The sequence below is a fragment of the Misgurnus anguillicaudatus genome, chromosome 3, assembly GCF_027580225.2.
Source record: "Misgurnus anguillicaudatus chromosome 3, ASM2758022v2, whole genome shotgun sequence".
NCBI lineage: Eukaryota > Metazoa > Chordata > Actinopteri > Cypriniformes > Cobitidae > Misgurnus > Misgurnus anguillicaudatus.
The window spans coordinates 563,527-580,172 of NC_073339.2; the positions used below are offsets into that span (position 1 = coordinate 563,527).

Sequence of the window (16,646 nt, forward strand, 5' to 3'; positions counted from 1 at the left end):
ATCACGTTTGATTGGAGTTGAACCGGACACATTAAACCACATGTGTGTCAACAACACGAGTCATATTGCACAGAAATCTTGTCAAAGAATGAAAAAAATAACGGTATTAACCGATTACCATTATTTTAAATATTCTGTTCTGGAACATATATTTTTTTGAAAGTTTCTGGTTTCGTTTCTGTTCCTTGCAAAACATCAAAAGTTTCTGGTTTTCATTCCGTGAACCGGTTCAAAGCCTTGGTACTCACTCTCTGAGGATAACCTGCTCTGGAATAGGTAATGTTGCAGTGTTAGTTAATTTTAGCTGATAAAATGAAGCTCCGGAGGATGCCTGCGCATGCGTGTACTTGTGATGAGCGTGCAGCAGGCGTGGAAGCATATTTTGCATAATATTACAATGTTAACGCATTTATTACATTTACATTCTCAAATATTTATTGCTGTCTTAGAACATGTACAATATTTTCTTGAAAGAAACTTTTTTTAATAACATGGAATGATATTTGTGATTGTACTAAGTACATTTAGTTATGCCCATTATTAATACACATTGATTCATATACGTGTTTGGACTAAGAACTACATTTAATTATGTCCATTATTAATGAAACACATTTCCATCAGTTAATTAATGCTAACAATAAAGAATATTTCCATATCAATTTTGTCAATTAATAAATAACCTCATCACTCTCTTTCACTTACTAGATAATTTGAGATAAATCTAAACTTATAATAAATGTTTGTGCAAATACATTGTCATTATTGAGCCAGAAATCTTAACATATGTTACTTAAGTGACATTGTGGCAATGTTACAGTAAATGGGTATAACAAATAGAAACGCATGATGCCTTTTTCATAATAATCATTACCAGTGTTGGGGGTAACGCATTACAAGTAACGCGCATTACGTAATAATATTACTTTTCTGAAGTAACGAGTAAAGTAACGCCTTACTTTATAAATGTACTGATTAATATTTTAGTTACTTTTTAAAAAAAGTAATGCGAGTTACTTTCCAGTTTAATTAATTCAATTAAAAAATAAAATAATGTACTAAATTAATATTAACGTAGAATTGCACACTCTGTGCGCCTAAGCGGGAACAGTTTGAGATAGAAACGAAGATGGCTGGCCAGAGCTTGACATTTTTGCAATCATAAAAAATACCTGCAAGGCCTTATAGAGATAAAGTCTCAGCCAAGTAAGAAAAAGTAACGCAAAAGTAACTTAAAAGTAACGTAAGCATTACTTTCCATGAAAAGTAACTAATTAACGTAATTAGTTACTTTTTGGGGGGGTAACTTAATATTGTAATGCATTACTTTTAATAGTAACTTTCCCCAACACTGATCATTACTTAGTGACCCCTGCAGTCTCTGATAGGCATGTGCATTTAACACTTGAATGACACAGGTGAAGCACAGACATGATTTAAGTGCAATTTATAAAATATATAAAGCACTAAGGTAAAATGATTTGCACTGGCAATTTGATTATAACTTAGAGACAGCTAAAAAATATTTTGCAGTGTACATAATAAAAATTTGCATAATTAATTAATTTACTAAAGCAACTAACAATATGAAACACTTCTACTCCTTTAAAAATTGGGAGGAGACCACAAGAAACACTGAGTTTACAGGATAAAACCGGTTAGAAAGAACTCCCGGAAACAGACTCTGAGTATAAGTTACATCTCCTTCTGAAACAGGCTTGATTTACACTGCTGTCTCGGGTTTAACCTTCTGAAATGGAAAACTCAGTACTCAGTGTTTTAACTTAACTATCAGAAACGCGCCACAGGTGAAGCAGAAACGTGTGAGTGTATTTGTTTGTAGATTTGTGAAGTTTTAGAGCAGTTTCGTTGCGAAGAAACGCTGTCTTGTTAACCTTTGTCTCACGTGTTGCAATCGCGTTTAGTCCCGTGCGTCCTCACGAGTTTCATCATTGTTGACTGTTGTCGGGCGTGTCCAACGCAAGGAAAATTATTTAAACAACAGTAAACAGCTCAGTGTTCAGATTTAGCAGTTATCAACAGGAGTCTTCAGAAACGTGTGAGTGTGTTTGTTTATAGACTTTTGACATTATAGCGCAGTTTGTTGCTAAGAAACGCTGTCTTGTTAACATTTGTCTCACGTGTTGCAATCGCGTTTAGTCCCGTGCGTCCTCACGAGTTTCATCATTAGTTGTTGACTGTTGTCGGGCGTGGATCTACACAGACACAGTGCAATATAAATAGTTTTGTTTTAATTGAAAAATTCCAATTGTTAAACTGTTTTTAAAATTGTTTAAATGAACCTTCACTGGATGAAGTCTCTACCAAATGAATAAATGTTAATGTCAATACTTATATTACTTGGCCAGTGCATTTCTCCCTGCTATAGCTGCATTGTAATATCCCTTATAATGAACGGTAACAGAATCTTTTTGGGGGGGAACCATAATGTCGTTTCAGCAGTGTTTTTAAGGGCACATCATATTTTTTACAGGTCTCTGATATTGCAAAGTTCATATTTAAAGGAGGGGGAATGATTTCGACAGGTGTTGTCAAAATCATACTCCCCAACATTAAATGGATCCTATTGAATCTAAACACTTGTGGTTTTTCGTAGGTGTTCCACAGGAGGAGATGTTTCACCAGAATACTTTTTTATGGTTCTCTGATCTTGCAAAGTTCGGATTTCAAGGGGGTCTGTGATTTCGGCAGGTGTTTCCAAAATCACACTCCCCTGCATTAAATTTAATTAAACACTTGTGTTTTTTTTTCAGGTGTTTTACAATACGAGATGTTTAACAATCTGATTTTTTACAATCAAAACAAAATAATTGGTTTATATTGCACCGTGTATTACACAGTAAATAAATGTAACCCAATGGAAATAAATGTCAAATTAGATCTTTCTGCATGGAACAGAATTATCTTTGCCCGTTTAAAAAAATATGCGAGTAGGCTATTTAGACTTTAATTTCATTCTCTTCCATTGTCAGAATTGTATATTATCTTTAAGAATGTGTAACTTTCTGTCTAATGTATAATATTCAGAGGTAACTTGTTACGTGTACACAAATCTCATGTTAAATAATATAGATCAATTACCAGACATGTTATTAGTGGTGTTCACATTAGGTGTAATGACGAGTCGATATGGGACAATAATGCAACAACATCACAGCATTAAATATTAATAGTGAATGTCAAATAAGTTTAATTTAACTTTACTTATAACTTACCCCTAAATTCTGTGACGCAGCATACTTAATTAACGTTACAAATACAGAACAGTACAAAACACACGCACTACAATGCACACAACGGCATGCTGCAACCAACGATAAAGCAGAGAGACAGTTCAAATGTGAATTTAGTCTTCATCAAAACACATAGTATTCCTCACATTGTCTATGAATCAATTTTTGCATCAAGGAAAACAATGATTTTAAACATTTTTGTAGACAGACGAAAACTAAACCCATCACACAAGAATCATCGATCGGCGTCAAGTGCGTGCACACAAAGTGGAGTCAGATTCTGGCAGGGGGAAGGTCAGATTTCGGCACAACATCGGAGTTTGTAATTATTAAAGAATATTTTATCATCGGTGTGCAGAATTTCATTTATACCCTCCAATAACCCACAGACCCTCATCCACCACCAATAATTGCTTTTCTTGTGTAGTTAAATACAACTTAAAATTACGAAAATGGTACTCTTGTTTACTTGGGGGTTTAAGAAAGGTTTGATGTAGCATCTTTAGGATTTTAGGGTTAGGTTAAATGAATTGATAATACTCAAGAAAAAGCTGAGATCTTGAAGATTTGCTGAAAATTTTAATTCATGGCATTTCAGTCACCTAAGTTACACACTTTCACTACACACACATTATTAGTGCTTTAAGGGGTATTATAAAACGGGCAGTCCTGGTTCTTCATTCTGATTGGTTGAAACGCGTTCTAAGCCGTGATAAAATACACCGGTAACCTCACGGTTCAGACCGCATTACATAAGTATCACTGCGCCACTGTTGCTGCGTACTGATTTATGAAAATTAACACCACAGTCTTTAATCATATTTTTTATTTGTCTACAATTGCACAATTAATGGCGATATTCCAGATAAATGTCAATAAATATTGTCATCTCGTCGATAAAGAGAAAACGTCGTCCGAGGAGTTTATAACTCAAGTTCATACGTCCGCTATTATCCACTGGGTGGCGATCTTACTCAACTTAAACACTGACGCATTTACTCAACAACACTGAAAACAGCGTGTTTTCATCACGCTCTGAATCTGATCTCTTACAAAAGTTCTTCACAAAAATGGAATTATCTCTGCTTTTAGCTTAAAAATTTGAGAGGTGATAAGAGAACAAATGAAGGTAGGATGAAACGTTTTTTGGGGGTTTTTTGTTTGAAAGCGGATGGTCTGTTCTTTCATTTGATATTTTATGTTTATTTAAAGAAAATAATTTTTCTTTAAGGCATTAAACTAAAACTGGGTGGCAACTTTAAAAAAAAAAAAACGCTGACGGGGAAAGAGTTCAGCATGCTTCCAAGCATATTTGATCATCACTTCATCAGTTGCACACTATAAATGTTAATGTATAAATTAGATGAATGTTGATGTACTGACTATGTCCTACAAAGTCTAGTACTGGTTGCAAATAATGTGTATAAAGTTTTGACGTGTGCCCGTGCAGCTTACTCCAATCAACATTGAGACAATTGCGTATTATATTATCTAGCAAGTTTATTTTCCTTATGTATATCATACAGCGGCAATAACTTGACTCATAATACATACCAAAAACAACAAAACCTATTGTTCCCTGTAGCAAGCTAAACACCAAAGCACAGTCGAAAACTGTTTGCTTCCCAAATTCGCAACACCTGTGTCTGGATTTCCTTGAGGTTAAATCACCCGGGCTGACCCGAGATCAGCTGAGCCACAAAGCTCATACCGCCCTCTAGTGGCACATGACTGGTCACATAATACAAATGAATACAAAATGAATATGGCTCATACAGTTGAGATATATATAAATAAACACCACAGTCTTTAATCATATTTTCATTGTGTCTTTGCTGCATCTCTGTTGGTTGTGAACTGTGCTCTGTTTCAATAACACTTGACTCTGAGGAACTACTTTGTTTGGCGGAAGAGTAATATTTGTACTAATATAATTACAACTTATTTGTGTTTTATTTTATAAAATCCCGCTAATGTTATGCATATGAAGTAACCGTTTTATAAACGCAATAAACCCCTCGAAGCATTGGGTTACCAGTGCATTTTATAACAGCTTCGCTTTGCATCGTGCCTAACAACGCCCCTTAGCTGTTATAAAATGCACTGGTAACCCACTGCTTCTTGGGGTGTATTGCTTTAAGTATCGCTGTTGCAGCAAACATGTGATTGTTTCTGCCCGAATATTTTTCTGTTACTCGTTTTGAAGCCATTATCCGTGCCTTTTCGAATAAGTAGTTTGCTTCAGGCACATCCTTATTCATTAGGATTTTGAAAACCCAACAACAACAACAAAACAAATACACTTACAAATACACAAACTCACTTATATTTAAAGGAAGAAATTAAAGATTTAATAACAGGAGTTCTTTTGTGCTTTTGCCCCATCATCGTCCTGTCCCTAAAACATAAACTTAAAACTTTACTATATGTTACATGCGAGGTAGGCGCGTAAAAGTGTGACCGGTAGCGAGGCAGGTGCGTAAAAGTGTGACGGGTAGCGAGTAGATTTCATTACTGCTATTGCTTCTCATTTTGGTCTCTCTGTTCTAGCACTTACTGAGACATGGATTAAACCAGAGGACACTGCCACTCCAGCTGCCCTCTCCAACAACTACACTTTCTCCCCCAGTCCTCACACAACAGGAAGGGGTGTAGGGAGCGGTTTGCTCATTTCAAAGGACTGGAAAATTGCAACGCCAAACACCGTCATGTAACAGCAGCTCTTTTGAGTCGCATGTTGTTACTATCATCCACCCTACTAAAATCAGTTTTCTAGTTATCTATCGCCCCCCAGGTGAACTTGGACACTTCTTGGAGGAGTTAGATGTACTTCTGTCTTCATTCCCAGAGGATGGTACTCCTTTAGTAGTACTTGGTGACTTCAACATCCACCTTGAGAAACCACAGGCAGCTGACTTCAACACCCTGACTCTGTCGTTTGACCTCAAGCTAGTCCATACTTTATCAACCCACAGGTCTGGTAATGTTTTAGATCTTATCTATACATGCTGCTGTTCTACTTTCCAGACCCAGGTCACCCCACTACACACATCTGATCACTTCCTCATTACTCTTGAGCTCAACCTAACTCCCCCAGTCACTGCACATGATCCCCCATTGGGCTATCCCTCCCGCTTATCCTCTGTGGACACTTCCACGCTCCCCCTTCCCAACCAACTCTCTTTGTTCGTTACTGACAACGCCATAGACACACTTTGTTCCAGTCTTACATCCTGCTTGGACACATTATGCCCTCTGGCATTTGGACCGGCCCGGGTCACATCATCTGCCTCTTGGCTATCTGAGGTTCTCTGTGAGCATCGCTCCAGATTCAGGGCTGCAGAGAGGAAGTGACGCAAATCGATAGATCCTGCCGACCTCTGTCTCTATCAGCCTCTTGCCTTCTTCTCCATGCATATCTCCTCTGCTAAGACCCTATGCTATCACTCAAAGATTAACAACTCACCTGACTCTCGCACTCTTTTCAAGACCTTCTCTACCCTTCTTTGTCCCCCTGCCCCCCACCTTCATCCAACTTAATGGCTGATGATTTTGCTTCCGTCTTTGTAAAGACTATGAATCCTATCACCAGTCAGGTCTCCGAGCCGCCGCTTCTTGCGCATACTCAAACCTCTGAGACCTGCTCCCTCCCCTCCATCTCTCTCTTATCTGAAGTGGATGTTTCCAAGGTCTTGGCTTCTAACCATCCAACTACCTGCCCGCTAGATCCCATACCCACCCATCTCCTTCAGGCCATCTCTCGGTCAGTTGTCCCTTTCCACTGGCACCTTCCCCGTAGCATTTAAAGAGGCTCGGATAACCCCGCTGCTGAAGAAACCCACACTCAATCCTGAACTACAGACCTGTTTCTCCTCTTCCCTTCATTGCCAAGACTCTTGAATGTGTTGTGTTCAACCAGCTCTCCTCTTTCTTCACACAATATAACCTCCTGGATAGCAATTAGTCGGGTTTCAAAAGTGGTCACTCCACTGAGACTGCACTGCTCTCAGTCGTTGAAGCCCTAAGGCGGGTAAGGGCATCCTCCAAATCATGAGCATGCTACACTTGTCCTGGCACAATCAAACCCCTACAGAGGATTCAGAACACAGCGGCAAAAGTGGTCTTCAGTGAGCCAAAGAGGGCGCACGTCACTCCTCTCTTTGTCAAGTTACACAGGCTTCCTATAGCAGCTCGCATCAAATTCAAAGCTCTGCTCTTGGCCTTTAAAACCACCACTGGGTCAGCACCCCCTTACCTTCACTTACTTATAGAGCCTTATGTACCCTCCCGATACCTGCACTCTGTCACCGAGCGATGGCTTCCCATCTCAAAAAGGAAAAAACCATTAGCGCTTACCTTTTCAGGAGTTGTAACACAACTGTGGAATGATCTGCTGTAAATGACTCTGTAGCTGTCTTTAAGAATTGGCTAAAACCCATCTCTTCCGCCATTACCTCACTTCCTTATATATGACTTACTTTCTTTTCCTTTTTCCTGATCTCCATCTATGCATTCTTACAAAAAAACAAACCCATGGCTATGTATACTGTGGTGGACCTACCAGTGCACTTATGTATTGCTGGTTTTGTGTTGCTATAATTGCTTCTATTGTTTACCTTATTTTTAATTTGCTTTGGACAAAGCGTCTGCTAAATGACTAAATGTAGCGTGCGAGGAGAAATGCACGTTGACTTCAATCATCACCATTTCAGTTCATGATGTCTCTGGAACAGTGGCATAGCCACGGGTGTGCCAGGGCCACCCACAGTGGCAGCTGGCACACCAAAAAATGGAGGCCGAGTATCTTTTTAATAGTTTAATAGTCTCAATAAAGAAAGGTTTACTAAACTTGTGCTATTGTTGTTTCCTTAGTGTATGTATGTCAACCCTATCATAATGAAAAAAAATTAACTGACCCCTTGTGTCCCTGAGGACGCATCATGATTGTCACGTGATACACAGAACCGATGTATGCTATTTGTTTTATTTAGTTTTTCCTTTATTAAAAATATTCAGTAACTTGCTTACCGTGTCAACTATTTGATATTTCAATTCTTCGTTTAAAAACCTTTTATAAATGATCTTGATCTATAACGAGATGAGCGCTGCAGTTCAGAGAATCCTGTCAACCAGATTTACAGCACCTAAATTTAATATATGAAAGTAAGTGGCTGTTTAACTGGGAAAAGAATAGAGTATCGTTAGACTTGGTTCCGCTATGTGTGTCTGATATATGCAATTTATATAGAATATATTACATTTGTATAGTTTTATTTCTGCTTCCCTTCCATAGACATTAGTGTGTATTTTTCAAACTACAAATGTATTGTTTTATTAGTACTTATGTGTTTTTAAAAGTTTGAAACATAAAATCACATTATGTGATTGGTTGAAAACACTGTCTGCATATTAGTTGTGATATGAGAAGCGCTGAGCGTGCCCGTCTCTCTCTGGCTCAGCGCCATTCAACGCGCAAAAGCAGTTTAAATGTTTCTGATTCTGAGACTGACCTTTGCCCGGTTTATTTGTCTAATAAATTGTTGCATTTGGATCTGCCTCTGCCTTCTCACTCATAACATTATGTTAATAACATGGTTATTCATTTTGTACAGTAATATGACAATAAATGTGGCACACCTAGAGTCTCTTTTCTGGCTACGTTACTGCTCTGGCATATTTATTTCATATTCCCATATATGAAGTCATATAACTGCTAAATAGTTATGTATCATTTACAGTTACTTGCTGTAACCTATAGTTCTGATATAAATGTTAATAATACAGAGTAAACAATCTCTAAACTAACTCATTGAGCACTTACTCAGTTTAATTCAATTCAGATTAAAGTGATAAAGATATCTCCCTTTTTGTGAATGATGGCATGACATTGCCTTTAAAAACCCAGCTAAAGTCAATAACATGATTTATAAAATCATCCTACATAATGTAAAGCAGTTTCTGTGAAAATATAACCTAATCTTTAACTGAGTAAGATGAATAATATCAAGCTTTCATTCATATGTTTTCTGAAAACCAAATAATCTAAATATATATATAGCTTTGTGCTTTCATTTTGGGACTTTATCATCTACTCCTGTGTTTCTTTCCACCCCATGTGGCAAAAAAAAATATACATTTATATATATTTCAAAATGTACAAAAAGTGGCCAAAAAAGATATACGTCCTGAAATATAGTTTTTTACACTTTTTTTTCAAATAAAGCATTTATATTCATGTCACATTAGAAGAAAAACTAATATTTTCAAACGTGTTATGTTTACAGGTTTGTAACACACAATGTTAAATATATTTTCAACTGCAAAAATATACTTATCATGTTATATTTTGGCAAGGAAAATATATCTTTTTGTATGACGGTTAAAAAAATATTTTTAAATTAATTTAATTGGTCTTTACTTTCTAAAAAATGTAGGCCTATTAGCTTGTATTTAAAACATATTTTTGGCCAGATAAAAGTATTTTGTTGTCAAATGGGACAATTGTTTTACTTGCTGTCAACATTTTGATAGTAATGAGTTATGGTTTCTGGATCCGCCCGTGTTATTATGTTGATAATATGTCACGAGTTCATTAAAGTTCAGTGCCTGAATAAACCAGTAGAGATTTACTATGCACTATTGCACTATGAACTGTGATCATAAACATCACAGCTTACAGATAAACCTCAAGATGACAACTCTCATATTCTCTCTTTCATATATGATCATCTATTTAGTATTCAAATAATAATAATAATCACAGATCTAGATCAGACTTCACATATTAACTGCGTGTGCGTGTCTCTTTCTCATGATAAAATCCTGAGAGTTGATGTAAATGTTAATGTCTCTGTAAAAGCCCATGAATCATTAAGTTAAACAAACATTCTGCAATTTCTTATATTCATTCTGGTGGACATGAGACTGATGAAGTTGGCACCATTATTTTTTGTGAAGTCTCAACTATGAAACGACACATGATGAGCTGTGTGTTAGTAATGTAAATGTGTTCATTCTTCTTTAAAACAAGAGGACCGATGCGGTCTGATGACACATACTGATGTCATTCATTGAAATACAGTTCAGAGGTCAGTCGTGATCACAAACACTTACGTAATAAAACTTTAAAATGGAGCTGAACCTCAAACATCAAACTACTCTAAAAATACTTACAAATTATCATCATTCACTTCGATCATGTCAACATCAATCTGGACATTAAACGTTGTTGTAAACAGAAGAGTTTCGTTTTTATTTTAAAATAATGTTAATACTTGATGATGATGATGATGATTTTGTAAATAATAATTCTTCCAGTAATATTGATTATAAAAGCAGCAGCAGTACATGTGATTGTGATGTATGTGTGTTTAAAGGTGAGATGTGAAGTGTGTACAGAGGTCTGTGTGATGGTTAATGTTTCATCTATGAGCAGAATAAAAGCTCTGTTTGTCGCTGTGCTTCAGTTTTCTCTCTCATAACAACATCATCATCATCATCATCAGACAGCAGAAATCATGACTCTTTTCTTCTCGACTGAAACATGGGCTCTTCTCATGCTGGTTGTGGCACTTCTCGTCATGTAAGTCACAGCTTAACTAGTTCTGCTTCAATCATACTAGTACTGATGAGTGAATAAACTCAACTTATATGAAAGGACACAGAAGTGTTAGATGAGAGTTTAATAATCGCTCAAACATGAGTAGAGAAATGATCTTTAAATCTCTTTTGAATGTTGTTCATGTTGTGATGTGTTTGAGAGGAACAAAACAAACCTAAAATAAAAACATCTTTTATAAATCTAGATATGGATACTGGCCTCACAACGTCTTCAAAAAGTTAGGGATTCCCGGTCCAAAGCCCATTCCATTCTTTGGTACCATGCTGGAATACAGAAAGGTGAGTTCATCTGTCCATCATAACCTCTTAACTAGCATAAAGTTTAACTTTTTCAGTCTGATAAAACTAAACACAACACACATAGAGTATCTGTCGTCATATCTGTTTCTTTTGTTTTAGGGTTTCTTTAGTTTTGATACTGACTGTTTTAAGAAGTATGGAAAAGTCTGGGGGTAAGAACAGCAGATAAAATATTGACAGTTTTATCACAAAGTTATAAATCACTTCTATTAACTTTGTTAAAACATTAGCTAAGGATAATATTTCTGTCTGTTGAACAGATATTTTCATTGTTTTCTATTAGATTTTCTAAAAATAATTCTAACAAACCTTCAGCTCGTGTGTGTTTGAGATGTATAATGCATTTCAGTATTTATGATGAGGTCGTTGTGTTTAAAATAATAATCTCATGATGAAGACAATCTGAAGTTTTTGTGTTGTTTTCTTGGCAGTATCTATGATGCAAGGCAACCTGTCCTCTGTATTTTAGACATCTCAATCTTTAAAACCATCTTGGTGAAGGAATGTTACTCGCTCTTTACCAACAGACGGGTAAAACCATCAACAACATTGTCAAATACTAGTTTGACCTTCTGAGGGTTTTGAAATTTTGCATTTACTTTGCAAAAGTATACAAAGGCAGAAGATCAATATTGAAGGTATGATTGTCTGTTTGTGTTTCGATGTGTTTTTGTCTTTCATCCTGTAAATCAATCATTAGAATTTCCGTCTGAACGGTCCGCTGTATGACGCCGTGTCTATTATTGAAGATGATGATTGGAGGAGAATCCGCAGTGTTCTCTCTCCTTCTTTCACTAGCGGGAGGTTGAAGGAGGTTTGTGAGATCATACACAACTTCTCCATCTCATATTTTATACCATTTATAAATCCAAAGTCAGCTTAAAATACACACACCCAACACATACACACATCAGAAGACACACATCATCTACATAACATAAATAAACAGACAGACAGACACACAACAGCTCCAATCAATAATGGAGAACTAGAACATGAAGCAGTTTTAATGTTTCAAATGAAGGATGAATATTTGAGGTCTGATGATGATGTTCTGCTGTTTCTTTCTCTAGATGTTTGACATCATGAAGACACACTCAAAGACTTTACATCAGAATCTGGGAAAAACTTCAAATCGAGGCGAGACTGTGGACGTTAAAGAGTGAGACACTTCTGAGATTTTGCATTATATGATATGAGATCTGACTGGAGTCACTGTAATATTCCTGTAGTTATCAGAGCGACGCTGTTTAAATATTCATCAACTTTATTCCTTTATAGCCTCTATTAGAGATAATATTCCTGCAGTCCAGTATAGTTGTTATTATGTAATCATCTTGTATGGAGTATGGTCGAGCTGTCTCTGCTCTTTCAGGTTTTTTGGAGCGTACAGTATGGATGTGGTCACCAGCACAGCGTTCAGTGTGGACATCGACTCCCTCAACAACCCTAAAGATCCATTTGTGACCAACATTAAAAAAATGCTCAAGTTTGACTTCCTGAATCCTCTGTTTCTGTTTGCTGGTAATATATCAGTTAATCTGTCAATTCATCTGTTAGGTATTCAATCAATTAAAAGATTACTCAACTTTCATAAGAACATTTCCTGATCATTTACTCTGTTGTAGATGTTGATTTCTTTTCGAGTAAAGAATGAAGGACGGAGTTTTTTGGGGAAGACATTCCAGGATTTTTTTCGAGGAATAAAGCCCAGAGTATATAGTCTGTTTTTACGTGTATGCAAACGTATGTGCATGGTCAAACTTACAGCCTTGCAGAATATAACCCGTTGGGCTCAGTTGAAGTACACTATATGGAGAAAAATCCTGGAATGATTTCCTCAAAAAACTTTATTTTTTTTAGTCGAAAAGAAATAAACATCATGGATGACGTGGGGGTGAGTAAATTATCAGGAAATCTTCTCATAAAAGTGGAGTAATCCTTAAACTACTGTCACGGATTAATCTATCACTTACTGTAGCCGTTTCCTAATAACTGACAACGTTGGGAATCTAACAGCTTGTTTGTGGAAAATCTCTTTCTGCGTTAGCTTTATTTCCCTTCACGGTCCCCATGCTGGAAAAAATGAATTTGGCCTTTTTTCCAACATCTGTGACGGATTTCTTCTACGCTGCCCTACAGAAGCTCAAGTCTGAGCGCGTTGCAAACGACCACAAGGTAAAACACATGAATAAAGAAGAAATATGTTGAAGCCGAGCTGTAATTGTGTGTGTGTTGATCATTTCCTGTAGAGAAGAGTTGACTTCCTGCAGCTGATGGTTGATTCTCAGAGCGCTGATAAAGCTGAACATGGAAACAGTGAACACAGAGAGAAAGGTGAAGGATCTCCATCATTGGTCTGCATGATTCTGGTCTTTGCTTTAATCCTACAATTCTGAGACGCATTATAACACCTGAGGTGTCTATGTCCAGGTTTGAGTGATCATGAGATCTTGTCTCAGGCCATGATCTTCATCTTCGCCGGTTACGAGACGAGCAGCAGTACTCTGACCTTCCTCTTCTACAATCTGGCAACCAACCCAGATGCACTAAAAAAACTGCAGAAGGAAATCGATGAGACCTTCCCTAATAAAGTAAACGCACGTACATGCATCTGTGTATATGTGAAGCTCTTAAGCTGATGTTAATGATGTGTGACTGAAGTTTGTTGTGTGTGTTGAAGGCTTCAGTGGATTATGAGACATTGATGAACATGGATTATCTGGACGCTGCTTTGAACGAATCCCTCAGACTCTTCCCCGTCGCTGCTCGACTCGAGCGTGTCTGTAAGAAGACGGTGGAGATCAACGGCCTGGTCATCCCTAAAGACATGGTTGTGATGATCCCCACATATGTGCTCCACAGAGACCCGGAGCATTGGAGCGACCCAGACAGCTTTAAACCAGAACGGTCAAAACCACTTTTATTTACAAAACCACTTTAGTTGGATTACAAGTAACTTAAAGCAGCTAACATTGCTAACATTTTAATTACTGGTCTTATATCTGCTCTGCTGTATTATCAGGTTTACTAAGGGAAATAAGGAGTCGATTGATCCCTGCACATTTATGCCCTTCGGATTCGGACCCAGAAACTGCATCGGCATGCGTTTCGCTCAGGTGACCATGAAGCTGGCCATCGTTGAGATCTTTCAGAGGTTTGATGTCAGTGTGTGTGAGGAGACGCAGGCGAGTACAACACATCCGTCACATGATTTCATTCAGACGTTAAGAGATGTATTTAACTCTCGGTGTATCTTCACAGGTTCCTCTGGAGCTCGGTGTCAGTGGTCTACTGGCTCCCAAAAACCCCATCAAACTGAAGTTAACCCCTCGATCAACTTCTCTCTCCAATGATGTTTGCAATAATAACAGATCATGAATCAGCTCCATGTGTTTCTCTTCTCCTGTCGTCTGAGGAGAAAGTGATGTCTGTCTTTTAAAATAAAAGGATAGCGGCGGTTTCAGACTCACACTGAGTGATTGAATCATATTTCAAGAGTTGTTCAAAGTAGCTACATTTGAGTAAATGTGTGATTGATTTCTAAGGGTTTTACTTTCTGACCATAAGACAACAGGAGATTGAAATAACCTGAAATAATCAGAATAAAGTTCAATTTCTGTGAGAGGTGTATTTGATGTATTGAAAGTGTTGTGGATCTGTCAGGTTTTCGTGAGTAGTTTATATACTCTAGGACAGTGGTTCTTAACGTTATTCCTGGAGGCCCACTGCCCTGCATGTTTTGTATGTCTCCCTTATTTAACACACCTGATCCAAATCATCAGCTCATTAGAAGGGATCTCCATGAACTGAACTGAGTATGTCAGATAAAAGAGACATACAAAACGTGCAGGGCAGTGGGCCCCCAGGAACAACGCCAAGAACCACTGCTCTAGGAAGCATTTTGGGTAAATGTGTGGTAAATGCACAATTGTAATGCAGGAATCTACAAATATCATCATTCATCAATGACTGTGTTATAACATCTCCTGCATTTGGAGACAAAGAAGCTCACAGTCACTGTCAGATGATCGATCTTTATAGTACATCTATGACATGTATCAATTAAAGTGCACCTATTACATTGCTAAAAACAAGGTTATTTGTGTATTTGGTATAATATAATGTGTTCGTGTGGTTTAAGGTTATAAAAAAACATTATTTTTCACATATCATACATTATCGTTTCTCCTCTATGCCATGCCTTCCTCAAACACTCTGATCTTATACAAAGCTCATTGTTGTCTCAAAAGGCACTGTGTCCTCTGATTGGCCAGTTAACCAGAACGTGATTGGCCTGAATACCTCTGATGTCAGCCGGAAATGTGACGCTTCTCATCATGTTTTAAAGATTAGCTCCCTATGCAATGCTGACAGGAGTTAATATCGTCTTTACTACCTCATCAATATGAGTCAAATCTGATCCAGAAAATGCAGATGACCGAGCTGATGGATCAACTTTACCAGCACGTCTTGAGCAGAATGTAACAGATTGGTGAAGATTACTAAAACATTAAAACCAGGTCTGCATTTGTGATCGTAGAAATGACAAACAACACGCGCTACTCTGCACTTCTCAATACTTGTGTTTAAATCATGTTTTAGTCAGTAGTAAATTATTTAAATATGAAAACATGGATGACTTACAGGCTGTGAGTCAGAAGTGGGTGGAGTTATGATCATGACCATCGTGTCCACGTCAACAGGCCCAGGAAGTAAACTGTTGCCTACAATCTGTGTGTTTCTCCAAGAAAAGAGATTTATGTTGGAAAAGATAACTTGCATCATCGTTGACTTTGGTGTGTGTGTGTGTATAGTAGAGGTTAAAGGAGTCATATGATTTCATGTTTTTCTTTGTTTTGAGAGTGTTAAAAGATGTCTGTGCACATACAAAATCTGTAAAGTTGCAAAAATTTAAGTTTCAAATCCAAAGAGATCTTTTAAAAAGTGAAGCCTCTTTTACACCTACCTAAAACACCTCATTCAACACGCTCATGCAGTTAGATGTCATACTGGTTTGAACATTTCAATAACACCGTCCTAATGTTCACGCAAAGATAGAGAGTCTAACTTTCAATCACGCTGTAGTATTGTTGTTTCCGCCATGTCGAGCAGACGCTGTGTTTCGTTGCAAAACTACTTTGTTTGGCCTTCCAATATAGTAAAAAATTAAGGTGGTTTTATTTACAACACTGTTTCAGAATAATACAGCTCAAATGTTTGATTGTGTGCTGCACATTTTACAAAAGGACTTCTTTCTGAACACGCAAAAGGCTGGATGTTTAGGAAAGCTTCGCTTAGACTTCGTCTAAAAAAAAGTGGAGTATTTCCAACTATACTCTGGTTCTGCTGACTGACATCCTGTATGTAGCCAATGTTTGCATATTTAATTAATTTCCGAACTTTCTCAGAACGATAAGCTTTGAACAAAATGACCTGTTACAGATGGGCGGGACTTGAAAAAATGTATGG

The 16,646-nt window shown here is 37.3% G+C and overlaps 1 protein-coding gene and 1 pseudogene across 1 annotated transcript; both read left to right on the plus strand.

Moving 5' to 3' along the window:
* The first annotated feature begins 5,687 nt into the window (after positions 1-5,687).
* Positions 5,688-8,490, plus strand: LOC141354590 (uncharacterized; annotated as a pseudogene).
* Positions 8,491-10,714: 2,224 nt separating this feature from the next.
* On the plus strand, positions 10,715-14,646 carry cyp3a65 (cytochrome P450, family 3, subfamily A, polypeptide 65). Its single transcript, XM_055203996.2, has 13 exons — positions 10,715-10,836; positions 11,060-11,153; positions 11,274-11,326; positions 11,606-11,705; positions 11,875-11,988; positions 12,248-12,336; positions 12,550-12,698; positions 13,225-13,352; positions 13,427-13,511; positions 13,608-13,768; positions 13,858-14,084; positions 14,200-14,362; positions 14,439-14,646. The coding sequence occupies exons 1-13, from the start codon at positions 10,772-10,774 to the stop codon at positions 14,553-14,555; spliced, it is 1,545 nt and encodes a 514-aa protein (XP_055059971.1). The 5' UTR covers positions 10,715-10,771; the 3' UTR covers positions 14,556-14,646.
* The last annotated feature ends 2,000 nt before the right edge of the window (positions 14,647-16,646 follow it).

What these genes read in the sequence shown, in the direction of transcription:
- cyp3a65 (XM_055203996.2), top strand. Translation starts at nt 10,772, where the DNA reads ATGACTCTTTTCTTCTCGACTGAAACATGGGCTCTTCTCATGCTGGTT. An exon ending in TCCTCTGTTTCTGTTTGCTG is followed by an intron (nt 12,699 to 13,224) that starts GTAATATATCAG and finishes TTTCTGCGTTAG; the next exon opens with CTTTATTTCCCTTCACGGTC. An exon ending in GACAGCTTTAAACCAGAACG is followed by an intron (nt 14,085 to 14,199) that starts GTCAAAACCACT and finishes CTGTATTATCAG; the next exon opens with GTTTACTAAGGGAAATAAGG.